Source organism: Perognathus longimembris, chromosome 13 (genome assembly GCF_023159225.1).
Source record: "Perognathus longimembris pacificus isolate PPM17 chromosome 13, ASM2315922v1, whole genome shotgun sequence".
Taxonomy (NCBI): Eukaryota; Metazoa; Chordata; class Mammalia; order Rodentia; family Heteromyidae; genus Perognathus; species Perognathus longimembris.
Genome location: NC_063173.1, coordinates 17,550,157 through 17,566,384, shown reverse-complemented (window position 1 = coordinate 17,566,384; position 16,228 = coordinate 17,550,157). Strand labels below are relative to the sequence as shown.

Here is a 16,228-nt window from a genome sequence, read left to right as displayed (position 1 = left end):
AGCGCCACTTCTGGCAGCTTTCTATATATGTGGTGCTGGGGAATCGAACCCAGGGCTTCATGTATACAAGGCAAGCACTCTTGCCACTAGGCCATATTCCCAGCCCAGGTCCATGAGATTTTTTTTTTGATTTTTTTTGGCCAGTCCTGGGCCTTGGACTCAGGGCCTGAGCACTGTCCCTGGCTTCTTTTTGCTCAAGGCTAGCACTCTGCCACTTGAGCCACAGCGCCACTTCTGGCCATTTTCTGTATATGTGGTGCTGGGGAATTGAACCCAGGGCTTCATGTATACGAGGCAAGCACTTTTGCCACTAGGCCATATCCCCAGCCCCCTCCATGAGATTCTTATCTCCAATAAACTACTCAGAAAAAGCCAGAAGTGGTACTGTGGCTCAAGGTTAGCACACTACCACTTCTACCACTCAAGTGGTAGAGTGCTAACCTTGAGCAAAAGAAGCTCAGGGACAGTGCCTCGGCCAAGTTCCAGTCCCAAGACTGGCAAAAAAAAAAAAAAAAAAAAAACCCACAGAACATTGTTACACAGCAATGAAAAAAACTGAAGTACAAACATATGCTACAAAGTGGATGAACCTTGAAAACATGTCTGAAAGAAGCACAAAAGGCTAAAAACTGTATGATTGCATTAATATAAACTATTCAGGACAAGCACACCAATGGGGAGAGAAAATAGGTTACTAGTTGCCCCGGGATTTAATAAAAGGAGAAATGAAACTGACTACTATAGGTTTGGAACTTTTTTCTTGGGAGGTATGTGTGCGATGGGATTAGATTAAGATAATGGCTGAACAATATAGTGAATGTACTAGCAACAACTGAATTGTATACTTTAAAACAGTAAGGGGAGAGTGTTTGTCTCATATACATGAGGCCCTGGGTTTAATTCCCCAGCACCACATATACAGAAAACAGCCAGAAGTGGCGCTGTGGCTCAAGTGGCAGAGTGCTACCCTTGAGGAAAAAATAAATAAATAAATAAATAAATAAGAAGCCCTGAGTCCAAGCCCCAGGACTGGCAAAAAAAAAAAAAGAAAGAAAGAAAACAGTAAAGGGGGGGGGGGGAGTGATGATACAACGGTAGAGTACTAGAGTAATTACACACGGCCCTGGGTTCAATCACCAAAACTGCAGACTATAAATAAAATGGTAAACTTTATTTTATACAGACTGTATCTCAATGGGGAAAAAAATGTCATGGTTTTAATCCTATTCAGGAGGCCAAAAGTGGAGCTGTAGCTCAAGAGACAGCAGTGGTTTATTTGCTCATTCATTCATTTAAATTGTTGTAAGGATTTACCAGGCGCCAGTCATTGTGTTAAAATTGAACAGTACATTGGCTCCCGCTATAAAAGGCAGAATCAGAATCCATACCCTCCAGAGACAGAAATGAGCTACCAACCAATACAGCAACACTCTAGCCACCCACATGCTGAAAACCATCATATAAGACTACCAAGGATGAGGGCTGGGAATATGGCCTAGTGGTAAAGTGCTCGCCTCATATACATGAAGCCCTGGGTTCGATTCCTCAGCACCACATATATAGAAAAAAGCCAGAAGTGGAGCTGAGGCTCAAGAGGTAGAGTACTAGCCTTGAGCAAAAAGAAGGCAGGGACAGTGCTCAGGCCCTGAGTCCACGCCCCAGGACTGGCAACAAAAGCAAAATAAATTTAAAAAAATTAAAAATAAAAAAAAAAGACTACCAAGGAAAAGTACCAGGTATGAAGAGAACTCCTCTGGAGGATTCTGGCTAGCTCTGGGAAGGGTGAGGCACTACCTGAGGAAACCTCCCTAAGGAAGTGACAGTCACACTCAGACCAGAGGGCAAACAAGAGCTGGCTACAAGCTGAGTAGAGACCCGCCAGCAGATGAAGCAGTATGTCTGAAGACTTGAGACAGGAAATACCTTGGTAATTTGAGGAACAGAGAGATCAATATTGTTACATGGAAGCAAATAACCCAAATGTCCACCAGTTGATGAATGTATAAACCAAACAGAGTATATTCATAACAGAATGTAGCTTGACTATACAAAGAAATAAAGTACTATTCATACTAAGAGCAAGAAGCTAGACACAAAAATCTCATATTCTGTGACTCTAGTAACAGTAAATCTCAAACAGGCAATCCATAGACAGAAAGGCAAATATTGCTTGCCTAGAGCTGCAGGGAACAGTGTGGCTGCTAATGGGTATGGTATATCTTTAGAAGTGAGTGGTAAAAATATTCTAAAACTGTGTGTGGTGATGCCATACAAAACAGTAACTATAGTAAATACAGGTTTAATACTTAAATTGTATGATATATAAATTACATGTTAACAAAGCTATTATTGAAAAAGATATTCCTTTAAGCAACAGTACTCTTACTGTTTATATTTCTGGGCCACAGTGTTCAGCGGTATAAATTCATCTGTGGCTTATTCACTCAGAATGGACAGTCCTCTATTGCATCTCAAATATGGTAATGTGATCATTGTGCCAAATTAAAACTATGAAACTTTCAAGTTATACAATATAATGAGAGGTACAACAAAGACAGCCCAAAAGAACATGCAAAACATGGGCTGAGTGCTGAGGAGAGATATCATTTGTGCTTAGTGATGGTTATTAGCTGCACAGGTGTGGTACTTTGACAGCTGAAAGCAATCATTAAACAGTAGAATCCTGAAACCACGTTTCATGCAAGAAATTAACTATCACATGATCACCCAACATGGCAAAAAAGCACATACAATAAAGGGGAAAAAGTATAAATGTCAGAGTGGAAGAACAGAATGCAACAGCTGGGAAAACAATATACTGAGCAGATATGCTTGCTTCTGTTTTTCTCATGTGTGTATGCATATTTTCAAAAACAACACAACAGGGGCTGGGGATATGGCCTAGTGGCAAGAGTGCCTGCCTCGTATACATGAGGCCCTGGGTTCGATTCCCCAGCACCACATATACAGAAAATGGCCAGAAGTGGCGCTGTGGCTCAAGAGGCAGAGTGCTAGCCTTGAGCGGGAAGAAGCCAGGGACAGTGCTCAGGCCCTGAGTCCAAGGCCCAGGACTGGCCAAAAAAAAAAAAAAAACCACAAAAACAAACAAACAAACAAACAAACAAAAACAACACAACAACAAAGTAATCTATTGGAGGCTGGGAATGTGGCTTAGTGGTAGAGTGCTCGCCCTTGCATGCATGAAGCCCTGGGTTCGATTCCTCAGCACCACATAAACAGAAAAAGCCGGAAGTGGCGCTGTGGCTCCAGAGGTAGAGTGCTAGCCTCGAGCAAAAAGAAGCCAAGGACAGTGCTCAGGCCCTGAGTCCCAAGCCCCAGGACTGGCAAAAAAAAAAAAAAAAAAAAAAACTAAACTAAAACTAAAAGTTCTTTTAATTAGTTGGATAGGGGGCTGGGAATGTGGCTTAGTGGTAGAGTGCTTGCCTTGCATGGGGCCTTGGGTTCAATTCCTCAGCATCACATAAACAGAAAAAAGAAAAAAAAGAACTGGATAGGAACTGACAACTCTATCCCTTGCTTCAATTAGTATTTCCTCTCTGTATTCGAATAAGAAGGAAAAAAAACTCCTAATTTGGGAAGGGAGTAATTAAAATCTCAAGACTATGCTTTTAGAAAAGCAGCACCAGGTAAGAAGTCAAATAGTTTAGGTTCTAAATCTATCTACCCCTTATTGGCTAGGCCAGTTTAGGCTCCATTTCCCCCTAAGTGGAATTGAAATAACTCCACACTGCCTCATGGGATGAACATGAGGACCAAATGAGGCAGAGTACATTAAAAAAAATTTTTAAATAAAAAATCTTACAGAACTCATGGGGGGAGAGGGAAAGGGGGAGGGCGAGGGGGAGGGGAGAATGGGGGAGGAGGTAACAAACAGTACAAGAAATGTACCCAAGGCCTAATGTATGAAACTGTAACCTCTCTGTACATCACTTTCACAATAAATAAGAAAAAAAATCTTACAATGTTTAATCATGATTCCATATTTTCTTTACATAATTAATGGAAACCTCTAAATTTTGTGTTAACATCTTCAGTCACTACTGGTATTTTTTAACCAAATTTCAAAACAAAGCATTAATCCTTATTCAATTTAAACTCAAATCATGGAAACTCTGGCTGCTTTACTTGAATTGTAAGACTGGCAAAATTCCACTCCAGGTGGCTAAGCAATAATAAACAAGAGTACACTGTCTCACCACATCCTCACAACATGAATAAGTTTTTCTCCAAATTTACTGGCTTGTTTTGGGCTTCCATAGTAAAAACCATTACATTTGTTTCCCCAACTATAAATTTTTTAAATATCAACATATTCAAAGAACATTTAAAACTTAGAATTCGTGAGGCCTAAAAGAAAATATCCTACCAAGAGGAACAAAATGCAGAAGGGGATAGCATTTCAAAATATTTAGCCAGTGAGTGAATAGACTCTCTCCTCTGATCTAGCCCACACAAATTCTGGCATTAGAGCTGGGGATATGGCCTAGTGGCAAGAGCGCTTGCCTCGTATACTTGAAGCCCTGGGTTCGATTCCCCAGCACCACATATACAGAAAATGGCCAGAAGTGGCGCTGTGACTCAAGTGACAGAGTGCTAGCTTTGAGCAAAAAGAAGCCAGGGACAGTGCTCAGGCCCTGAGTCCAAGGCCCAGGACTGGCAAAAAAAAATAAAAAAAAAAAATTCTGGCACTAAAAATCAAAGCAATTTCCAGATTTGAGAACTTCCTAGTATGTTCTCTAATATTTTTTAGTGACAGATGCAATGCTTCTTACTATTACTAAGATTAAACATATGTGTACATATATAAACATATATGTGATATATGAACATATGATTAAACATATCAGCAAATATACTTGCTGAATATGCTGTTCAACCCGTACAACTGACCAAAAAAAAAGGATATACTGGACCAGGCCTGGTGGTGCACATCTTAATCTCAGCAGGTAAGAGGATCAGAAGATCATGAATTCAAGCTCAGCTTGAGCTACATAGAAAGATGTGTGTGTGTGTGTGTGTGTGTGTGTGTGTGTGTGTGTGTGTAAAAGAGGAGAGGAGAGGGGGAAGATTTACAACTATGGAACACAAACGAACTGCCTAATCTCAGTAAACAAAACAGCAGCAGAAAAAATAAAATAGTATAGCATCATAGTAGGAAATTTAGGTCTTATGTGTGAGTTACTGTAAAATTTGATTAAATCTTTTTGATGCAGACATCATTCACATACCGTTAAATTCAACCATTCAAAGTGTACAATTTTGTGGGGATCAGAAAGTTTCTAAATCACTAAAACAAACTAAGCCCATTCATAGTTACTCACCATTTCCACCTCCCAAGGTCTCTGGCAATCCCTACTCTATTTTTTATCCCAGTATTTGCCAATTTGAGACATTTCATGTAAACAGAATCATGCAATAGATGGCTTTTCTGTGTTTGATTAACTCTTACATTTCATTATGATGTTTATGTCTTTTTTTCTAACTAAAGAATAACCAATGGTATAATATGGGAACTATAGTTAATATAATAAACTGCATACTTTAAAATTTCTAAGAATACATTTTCAGTACTCTAATTACTAATAAATGAAAACTATGGTAATTAACATGTACTTTCATTTGATTTGGTCATTCCACAATGTACAAATGTTTCCAAATACCACGGGGCTGGGGATATGGCCTAGTGGCAAGAGTGCCTGCTTCATATACATGAGGCCCTGGGTTCGATTCCCCAGCACCACATATACAGAAAATGGCCAGAAGTGTCGCTGTGGCTCAAGTGGCAGAGTGCTAGCCTTGAGCAAAAAGAAGCCAGGGACAGTGCTCAGGCCCTGAGTCCAAGCCCCAGAACTGGCCAAAAAAAAAAAACAAAAAACAAAAAACAAATACCATATATTGTACCCTATAAATACATACAACTTTTGCCAGTTAAAAAATTAAACAGGGCTGATAATATGGCTTAGTGGTAGAGTGCTTGCCTAGCATGCATGAAGTCCTGAGTTTGATTCCTTAGAACCAAGTAAACAGAAAAGGCCAGAAGTGGCACTGTAGCTCAAGCTCAGGGACAGTACCCAGGCCCTAAATTCAAGACCCAAGACTGGTAAAAATAAGATAAAATAAAATAAACAGAGCCAAGTGCCAGTGGTTCATACTAGTAATCCTAGCTACTCATGAGGCTGAGATCTGGGGATTGAGGTTCCAAGCCAGCAGGGGCAGGAAAGTCCATGATATTCTTATCTCCAATTAACCACCAAAAAAAACTGGAAGTGGAGCTATGGTTCAAAGTGGTAAAGCACTAGCCTCGAGCAAAAGAATTCAGGGACAGCATCCAGGCCCTAAGTTCAAGCCCCAAAGCCCTCCCGTCGTCCCCCCCCCCCCCCGCAAAAAAAAAGCCAAATCTGAGACTCTTTTCTCCAATTAACAAGCAAAAATGAGGAAGGAGAAGTGTGGCTCAAGTGGTAGAGCACCAGCCTTGAGTAAAAATGGCTAAGCAAGAGCACAAGGCCTTGAGTTCAAGCCATAGTACTGGCATGCACTCACACTTGTACACACACGCACACACAGGACATATAAAACACAGAGAAATTATATACACAAACTCACACAGAAAAAGACCAGAAAATTCTATCTTAAGGCTAACTGGGAATAACATGTAGATACAAAAAGTACTATGTAGGTGAACACACTTCTAATTCTCATAATCTTTGGTGCAAAAATTCTAAGAAATATGTCACCTCTTGAAATTTTACAAAGAATCCTGACCAAACCAGGCACTGGTGGCTCACACCTGATCCTAGCTTCTCAGGAAGCTGAGATCTGAAGATCTGTGTTGAAAGCCAGCCTGGGCAGGAAAGTCCATGAGATTCATATCTCTAATTAACCACCACAAAGCCTAGCTCAAGTGAGAATGCTAACCTTGAGATTAAAAGGCTTGGGGGGGCTGGGGATATGGCCTAGTGGCAAGAGTGCCTGCCTCGTAAACATGAGGCCCTGGGTTCGATTCCCCAGCACCACATATACAGAAAATGGCCAGAAGTGGCGCTGCAGCTCAAGTGGCAGAGTGCTAGCCTTGAGCAAAAAGAAGCCAGGGACAGTATTCAGGCCCTGAGTCCAAGCCCCAGGACTGGCCAAAAAAAAAGAATTTAAAAGGCTTGGGGACAGCGCCCAGGTGCTGAGTTCAAGCCTCAGGACAGGCACACAAAAAAATAAGAATCCTAACCAACATAGTAACACTTTCCAACCTACTAAATTATTATCATTATAAACATTGATCATTCTATTTTGTTGTTTCAAAGATACTAAATTACTATTACATATGTATATGTGTGTATGTAAACACATGTGTATATACACACATACATAAAGTTTTACTTTTAAAAATATACTTGCCGGGCTGGGGATATGGCCTAGTGGCAAGAGTGCTTGCCTCATATACATGAGGCCCTGGGTTGGATTCCTCAGCACCACATATACAGAAAAATGGCCAGAAGTGGCGCTGTGGCTCAAGTGGCAGAGTGCTAGCCTTGAGCAAGAAAAGAAGCCAGGGACAGTGCTCAGGCCCTGAGTTCACGGCCTAGGACTGACCAAAAAAAAAAAAAAATATATATATATATATATATATATATATATATATATATATATACTTGCCAACAAAAATCTGAAAAAGCCGTAGAGAAATACATAAATAGTTGCTATACATAGATGGTGGAAAAAATGTTTTAACTGTATTTCTTTTCTTTTCTTTTTTGATACTGGGGATGAAACCCAGGAGGCTGCACTTGCAAGGCAAGCCCTTCACCACTGAGCTACATCCCAGCCCTGGAAAAATGTTTTTGAAACATATTTTTTACATGTGTGTGGTACAGGAGCCTGAACCCTGTCTCTTAGCATTTTTATTCAGGGCTGGCACTCTACCATTTGAGTCACAGCTCCACTTCAAGCTTTTTGGTGATAATTTGAGATGAGTCTTATGGACTTTCCTGCTGGAGCTGTCTTTAGACCATGATTCTCAAATCTATCTCCAGAGTAGCTAGGATTACAAGCATGTGCCACCAGCACTAGACTTAAATATTTAAAAGTATTATCAGGCTGGGATGTGGATTAGTGGTAGAGTGCTTGCCTTGCATGCATGAAGCCCTGGGTTTGATTCCTCAGTACCATATAATCAGGAAAGGCCAGAAGTGGTGCTGTGTCTTGAGTGGCAGAGCACTAGCCTTGAGCATAGAGGCTCAGGGACAGAGTCCAGGCCCTAAGTTCAAGCCCCAGGACTGGCAAAATAAATTAAGTAAGTAAGTAAATAAAGTATTACCATTATCACTACTGAAAGACACTTTTTGAAGTGTATCCCTCAAAAATTCATGTTTGGTATTATAAGTAGGTAAAAACAGGAATTCTCTAATTTTTAATATGAATATAACTCATATCTAAACTAAATGTAAGTAATATGGAATGATGACACTATTTTTCAGTAAAAAGGTAAGATGCAGAAATACATGTACAGTATGATCATATTCACACAGAGATGAAACACCATGTACATGTGTTTTCATACAATTTGAAAACATTATATAAAGATATTCAAACTGCCAACAATGGTTACTCTTGGAAAATACAACTAGAAAGAGTAAAGGAAAATCAATTTTTATTTCATGTTTCTCTATTAATCTAATAGGAAGCATGTACTATGTCTCATAATTTTTAATCATCAATTACTTAAATTTATGAGACATAATGGTGCACATCTATAATCCCAGCACTCAGGAAGCTGAGACAGGAAGAACACAAATTCAAGGCCAGCTGGGCTATGTAAAATTTTTTTAATGTACCATCACATATTTTTCTTCTTTTCATGCATTAAATCATACAGTTTGGGGAGGAACAAATAGGGAGAAATTGATCTATATGTACTAAGTTATATAACTAGATAGGAATTAGAAATTCTCTTATACTACTGTACAGGGAGATGACTAAATAATGAAAATGTAGTTCATATATCAAAACATAAAAAGATTTTGAATGTTTTCACCATAAATAATGTCTGAGAAGATAGTTTTTAATCTTATTTAAACATTATGCAATGGAAACATGTGTGGAAACCTCATATGGTACCCTGTAAACACGTACAGTTTTTATGTTTTTACATATCAGTTTTTAAAAAGTTTTTTGTTTTTTTTTTAATTCAATACTTGACAGTTGCCAGTGGCCATAATCGTAGCTACTCAGGAGATGACTGTGGATCATGTTCTGAGGACAGCTGGGGCAGAAAAGTCCAGACTCTGTCTCCAAAACAACCAGTAAAAAGGAGGACTGGAGGTATGGCTTAAGCAGTAGAGCACCAGCCAACCACGTTCAAGGCCCAAAAAATAAAATTAAAACTTCCATTTGTAATGTTTAAAATGTAATTGTATTGTTATCATTAAGGTGTTGTACAAAGGGGTTACCATTTCATAAGTTAGGTAGTAAAAAGAAAGAAAGTTAGGTAATGAGTACAATTCTTTTTGGACAATGTTACCCTTTCCTTCACTTTTCGCTCACTTGTAAATTTAATTTTTTTATTTTTTATGCCAGTCCTGGGGCTTGAACTCTGAGCTTCTTTTGCTCAAGGATAGCACTCTACCATTTGACCCAAAGTGTCACTTCCAGCTTTTTCTTTTTCTTTCCTGGTTTGTTTGTTTTTTTCTTGTTGTTTTTTTTTTGCCAGTCCTAGGGCTTGAACTCAGGACCTGGGCACTATCCCTGAGCTTCTTTTGCTCAAGGCTAGCACTCTACCACTGGAACCACAGCGACACTTCTAGCTGTTTATGTGGTACTGAGGGATCAAACTCAGGGCTTCATGCATGCTGGGCAAGCACTCCACCCCTAAGCCACATTCCCATGCCCTTCCAGACTTTTCTGAGTAGTTTATTGGAGATAAAGAATCTCATGGACTTTCCTGCCCCAGTTGACTTCAACCCACAATCCTCAATTCTTAGCTTCCTGAGCAGCTAGGATTACAGGAGTAAGCCACCGACATCCAGTTTCATTTGTAAATTTTTAATGATTCAACCCAAGGGAAAAAGTGAATATGACACAAATGACAATAGATTATATTTAGCTTCCAATCACATGATAAGTTTTGTTTTGTTCTGTTTCGTTGGTTGTGGGGCTTGAACTCAGGGTCTGGGCTCTGTCCCTGAGCTCTTTTGCTCAAGGCTAGAGCTCTACCAATTGAGCTAGAGCACCATGTCCAGTTTTTGAATGGTTAAATTGGAGATTAAGAGTCTCATGGGGACTTTTCTGCCTGGGCTAGCTTTGAATCTCGATCTTCAGATGTCAGTCTCATGTGTAGGTAAAATGACAGGCATAACCCGCCAGCACCCAGCACATGGTAAGTTTTTATAGCACCCTTACTCTGAATAGAACCAGGATGAAGTATCCAAGTGAAAACTCTAGGTAGAAAGTTTGCTATATAATATCTATATAGCCAAGATAATAACTAGCACCTCTAGTAGTTACATTTAACTCTACCATACTAACACTTTAACAACTGCCAACACAAAGAAACATATTTTTCAGAATAAATGAAGGAATAAATGAGAGTAGACAAGTATAGATTAATAAAACACTGCAGTGCTTAATTTCATATAACAACCCATGCTGGAAAAATATCAACCCAAGTTTTAGAAGAGAGTAGAAAAGAAGAGGTGTAAGAAATAGCTCCAATCTCTCTTTCCTTTTTTCCTTCTTTGTTTCTCTCTTTCTTTCTTTCTCTCTTTTTTCTTTTTTTTTTTTGCCAGTCCCTGGACTTGAATTCAGGGCCTGGTCACTGTCCCTGGCTTCTTTTTGCTCAAGGCTAGCACTCTACCACTTGAGCCATAGTGCCACTTCCATCTTTTTTTCTGTGTATGTAGTACTGAGGAATCAAACCCAGGGCTTCATGCATGCTAGGCAAGCACTTTACCACTAAGCCACATTCCTAGCCCTCATTCTTTCTTGTTTATTTTTTATGGTACTAGGGTGTGAGCTCAGAGCTCTGAATTTGCTCAGCAAACACTTTACCACTGAAGCCACATCTCAGGTCTTTCTCCCTTATTTCTTGACGCCTCACATCTCAATTCCTCGATGAAATCACCAACAAGGAATTCTGGAGTGCACTTGATGATAGATAGGCAGGTAGATAGATAGATTACAGAGACATCACATAGAGATCAACATATCACATATATTGATTTCTATCTGTATATATATCAAACATACATATCACACAAGTATATACATTAATATACATAAAAACAAAAAATACACACTAATTAAAGTTGTAAGGGAGAAAAAATTAGAATCATACCTTTTCCAAAATGAACTTGTTTAAATATGGCATGTATCCCTGATTGGACACAGGCCCTTCATCATCATCCCTAAAATGCTCTTCAAGGGCAACAGGGTCATGTGGAACCTTCAGCACGGTGCACAGGTTGTGGGAAAGGACCTAAAGAAGATAAAGAATATTTTAAGGACTGTGAACAAAATAACTGCTTCCTGTCCAGGGTAGGGAAGGATGAAAAGCCAGCAAATACAGGGTAGGTAAGGTATATTCAGCTGCAGCCCTACCTGTTACTCATAAGTCTCTCTCAGTCTTCTACTTTGATTCACTTCAGACAAGTCAATATTGTATACCTCTTATGAGCTGAACTCCATAAGCAGCCTATGAACGTAATACTCCTTGTTGTCTTTTATTAACTGGCCCACATTACAAAGAAAAGACTGGGAACAAGGGAATGTGTTCACAATTAAACTTTTCCCAAAGTAGGGCATGGTGAGCCAATTAGAGCTTGTTTAGAGAAAGAACCTAGTACACGGCAGCAGCAGTGCAGCACCCTGAATAAGCCAGGTGGCCTGGGCAAGTCTCAAGCTCTCTAGATTTCAGTTTCTCTATCTATTCAATAGAAAGGACCAGATTAATGTATAACTATATCAAGTTTTAATCAGCAATCTCTAAGTGTTCAGACTTCTCTAAAATTCTATGACTACACTGTTTCAGCATAAATATTAAAAATAAATATGGGCTAAAGGTATGATTCAAGTGGAAAATCTCCTGCCTAGCAAGCATGGTGTCCTCAGTTCAAATTCCAATACTACCAAAAGATATAAAAAATAAAAAATAAAAATAAAGAAAGTAGTTATGTGCTGGTGGCTCATGCCTGTAATCTTACTCAAGAGAGGCTGAGATCTGAGGCCTGTAGTTTGAAGCTAGAGGGGAAAAGAAAAGTCCCTGAGACTCTTATCTCTAATTAACCAACAAAAGGCTACTATTAGCCTTTTGGTGTGTGTCAAATGCAGAGTCCCAGGCTTCAGTTTAAAAAAAAAAAAATCAAGTGAGAAAGTGAGGCCCTGAGTTCAAGTCCCAATAACAGCAAAAAAAGAGAATGAAAGTGTTAGGGTTCAGCACTCATGCCTAGCATGAAAGAGGTGCTGGGTTTGATCCCCAGCAGAAAAAGTAAACAAACAAGAAAAATAAGTCAAGAGCCTTTTGTAAAAATAGGAGAAAACTAGAATGTCTCTGGTATAGTGTACTGAAATTGGGAACATGGAAGGGTAGAAAAAAAATGGAGGCTGGAATGGATCGATGCATCCTGATTTCTGTATGAAACTATCTCAGTGAACCCTAGCTACTATGTACAATTAATATGTAACTAATCTTAAAAATCTCAGGAATCACCAAAATGGTTGAAAATATTTCACAGAAAATCTATATCCCATAACTTAAGTATATAAGGGACTAATACTGGTCTTGCAATATATCAAATGCATCTTCATCATGCAGGTATAGAAGTAGCGATTTGGGCTATTATAAATAAAACTTAAGTCCCTTCCATTTGTGCCTTTGAACAGGTCAAATTACAAAGTTATGGTTGTACTTTATTTATTACTTAACAGGGAATTTACCTAGATGTTAAATCCCAGGCTAAAATAATCCCTATTTTCCTCAGTACTAAACATTTAACTACTTAGGGAACCACATTCATCCCAGTAAACACTTGCAACTTCATTAAGTCACTTTTTGTGCATACACAAATGTTTTTTTAAGTTTAGATTTCTTTTAAGCTATGAAGAAAACATTTGCATACCTTTTTTTCTAAATTAGTTTTGTTTCTCAAAGCGTCATTTATGTGGAGATCCTTTTCTACATGCTCTATTGGTTTTAAGGAAGTAAATTCAGTAATGGCTACAAATGCAGTAATGAAGACTTTTATCAGGCCCTACAAAGCAGGCTGTGTTTCTCAGGCAAACCCTGAGCTAGCTTGTGTGGTTCATCGGTAGAGCACATGAAAAGAGCATGGGAAGGAATTTTATTTTTAAAAAAGCCCCTATACCAATGGCCAGCAAAATTATTAATGGATATATGTGTTTTTTTCTATTTACCTCATAAAATCTGTGTAGGAATTATCTTCCCAAATAAGGTTCGTGAGGGTTAATTACAAGAATGTAAAGTACTTAAAATTATAGAGTACCATGGAAATATAAGTTATAGCAAAATAAAGAGGACATTTTTCATATCAAGCATTATCAGGCTTAGAATCACTTGGGACTTTATCAAGTAAAAATTCCCAACCACTGGTTAAATTATAATATGTCTATAAAATCCTAAAAACTATGAGGAAGCTCATAATGCACTGATATAAAATGTCCCTCACTTTTGTTTGTTTCCTTAATAATTACCATTCTCATTGGGGTGAGATAGAATCTTAGTATAGTTTTTTTTTTTTTTTTTTTTTTTTTGGCCAGTCCTGGGCCTTGGACTCAGGGCCTGAGCACTGTCCCTGGCTTCTTCCCGCTCAAGGCTAGCACTCTGCCACTTGAGCCACAGCGCCGCTTCTGGCCGTTTTCTGTATATGTGGTGCTGGGGAATCGAACCTAGGGCCTCGTGTATCCGAGGCAGGCACTCTTGCCACTAGGCTATATCCCCAGCCCTCTTAGTATAGTTTTGATTTGCATTTCACTTCTGGCTGAGGATGTTGAACATTTCTTCATGTAACTAACTGCCATTTGTATTTCTTCATCTGGAAACTGAAGATTATGAAATGCTTTATCAATTTGCATGTCATCTTTGCTCAGGAGCCATACTATTCTCTGTATTATTTCAGTTTTAATATGTGTGCTACTGAAGTGAGCACAAAAGAACAGTTCTTTTTGTTAAATTCATGAAATGAGTTCAGGGTGACGGTTAAGTAAGGGTCAACCTTGACTCTAGCCCAGATCTTCATTTTACTCAGAGTACTGAGAACCAAGTAAATAAGCCATAAAAGGACTGGAGCTCAGCTCTTCTCCAAGATGGCTGTTAGTATAATGTTCTACTTCCCTTGCAATTTGCTTAAGTAAATAAAAATAGCTACGAAAATTACCACTGAATTCAGCTCTTAAATAATTATTTGTGTGTGTGCACGTGTAAAAAATAGCTACAAAAAGTACCACTGAATTCAGCTTTTAAATAATTCTGTGTGTGTATGTGCGTGTTAGCACGTGCTAGTCCTAGGGCTTGAACTCGGGGCCTAGGCACTGTCTCTGAACTTCTTTTGCTCAAGGCTAGAGCACTACCACTGGAACCACAGTTCTGCTTCCAGATTTTTTGGTAGTTTTTAGTGGAGATAAAAGATTCTCACAGACTTTCCTACCCAGGCTGACTTTGAACCGTTATCCTCTGGTCCCCAGATCCTCAGCTCTCACTCTCCTGAGCTAGGAGAATCTCATTCTCCGGAGCTTAGGAGGCCACAGGCCTAAAAGGTATTGAACAATAGAGAAGGCAAACAGAAAGAGAGCAATAGATGATGTCAATCTGACTAAATTGTAACATAGGCACATATGAGTTACCATGGTGAAACCCCTTTGTATAATTAAAATTAATATAAATGACAAGAAAGTAAAACAGGCTATGTAGGGGGATGAGTACAAGCAGGAAAAGGGGAGAGCCAATGGAGAGAGTAAATGAAAGAGGAAAGGAGAAAGGCAGGCAGGAAGAAGGACACAAAACTTTTTTTAGCTTTTCTTAAAAATACAATTTTTTATAATTAAGGAGATGAACAACTCCATGAGTCAGGTAAGGAGTACAATGTCACTTCTTCCTTCCCTTTCCCTCAGTTTCCCCTTCCTATCCCTGCCCACAAGTTAAACAGTTCACTTTCCACCCAGTGTATACTGAATACTGTGACTGCATTTGTTTCCCCTTCCTCCCTCCACTATTTCTGTGCTCCCCATTTGCACCCCTCTCCCCCCCAAAAAAGCCACCAACAATAGCAACAAAAAAACCTACATGTTTCCAAGTTCTAAATTTGTTTTGATAAATAGTATTTTTCTATGTTCAGAGAAGTTATGCCTTTGGGTTCTTCCCCTAAGAGTATCTTCCTTTAGTCTATTTGTTTGTGTATCAGCAATATTTTAAAGCCTAGACAGTATCCCAATGTTTTTTTTTGTTTTCTTTTTTGCTGTTTTTGTGTTTTGTTTGTTTTTTGCCAGTCCTAGGGCCTGAACTCAGGGCCTGAGCACTGTCCCTGGCTTTTTTTTTTTTTTGCTCAAGGCTAGTAGCATTCTACCACTTGAGCCACCACACCATTTCTGGCTTTTTTTTTTATACATGGTGCTGTGGAAATGAACCCAAGACTTCATGTATATGAGACAAGCACTCTACCACTAGGCCATATTCCCAGCCTGTATCCCAAGTTTTTAAAGTAAATACACACACACACACACACATCAAAATTCTAATGGCCAGAATATAAATTAGCAAAAAGATAAGTAAAGTTCCATAATGTTACACAATAAGCTGTACTTTTAGAGTAGACACATCATCCATCAATTTGCTTACGTCACTGTACTGGGAAAGCAGGTACTACTGCTAGTTCATAGATGAAGAGGTCAAAAATTTAACAGATGTGCAGAAACTGGTCTCTCCTTTCTCCTCTCTCTTCTCTGGTATTCTTTGTATACTATAATATTTTTCCCTCTAGAGAAACAGCCCTTCTGGGAGCCTCAACTCTCCCACCTGCCTCTGGGGGAAAATGTTCCAAGAAGCACTAACTCTTTCTCTCCAGATGAGAAGGCTGAAAAACAGAACAAGATAATACCATCAAAAAGAAAGAGGGCCTGATCAATAAACACATGTCCCTAAATCACTCTAACTGGGGTGTTTACAAGTTTCTTGAAAAAGCTGATTTTATTCTACTTCAATGTCTGCTCC

At 39.0% G+C, this 16,228-nt stretch overlaps 1 protein-coding gene and 1 non-coding gene across 4 annotated transcripts in view; both read right to left on the bottom strand.

Annotated features, from left to right (window-relative positions):
* Window positions 1-16,228, bottom strand: part of Swap70 (switching B cell complex subunit SWAP70) — an 85,930-nt gene that overhangs the window by 51,130 nt on the left and 18,572 nt on the right. For all 3 annotated transcript variants that reach the window (XR_007212923.1, XM_048359589.1, XM_048359590.1), the window contains exon 2: window positions 11,345-11,485. Coding sequence is in view for 2 of the 3 variants with exons in the window: in XM_048359589.1 (XP_048215546.1) it covers window positions 11,345-11,485 (141 nt within the window). In the remaining variant the exon portion in view is untranslated. The remainder of the gene's footprint in view (window positions 1-11,344; window positions 11,486-16,228) is intronic.
* LOC125362835 lies at window positions 14,068-14,171 on the bottom strand. Its single transcript, XR_007213136.1, has one exon. It is a non-coding gene; the product is annotated as a U6 spliceosomal RNA (small nuclear RNA).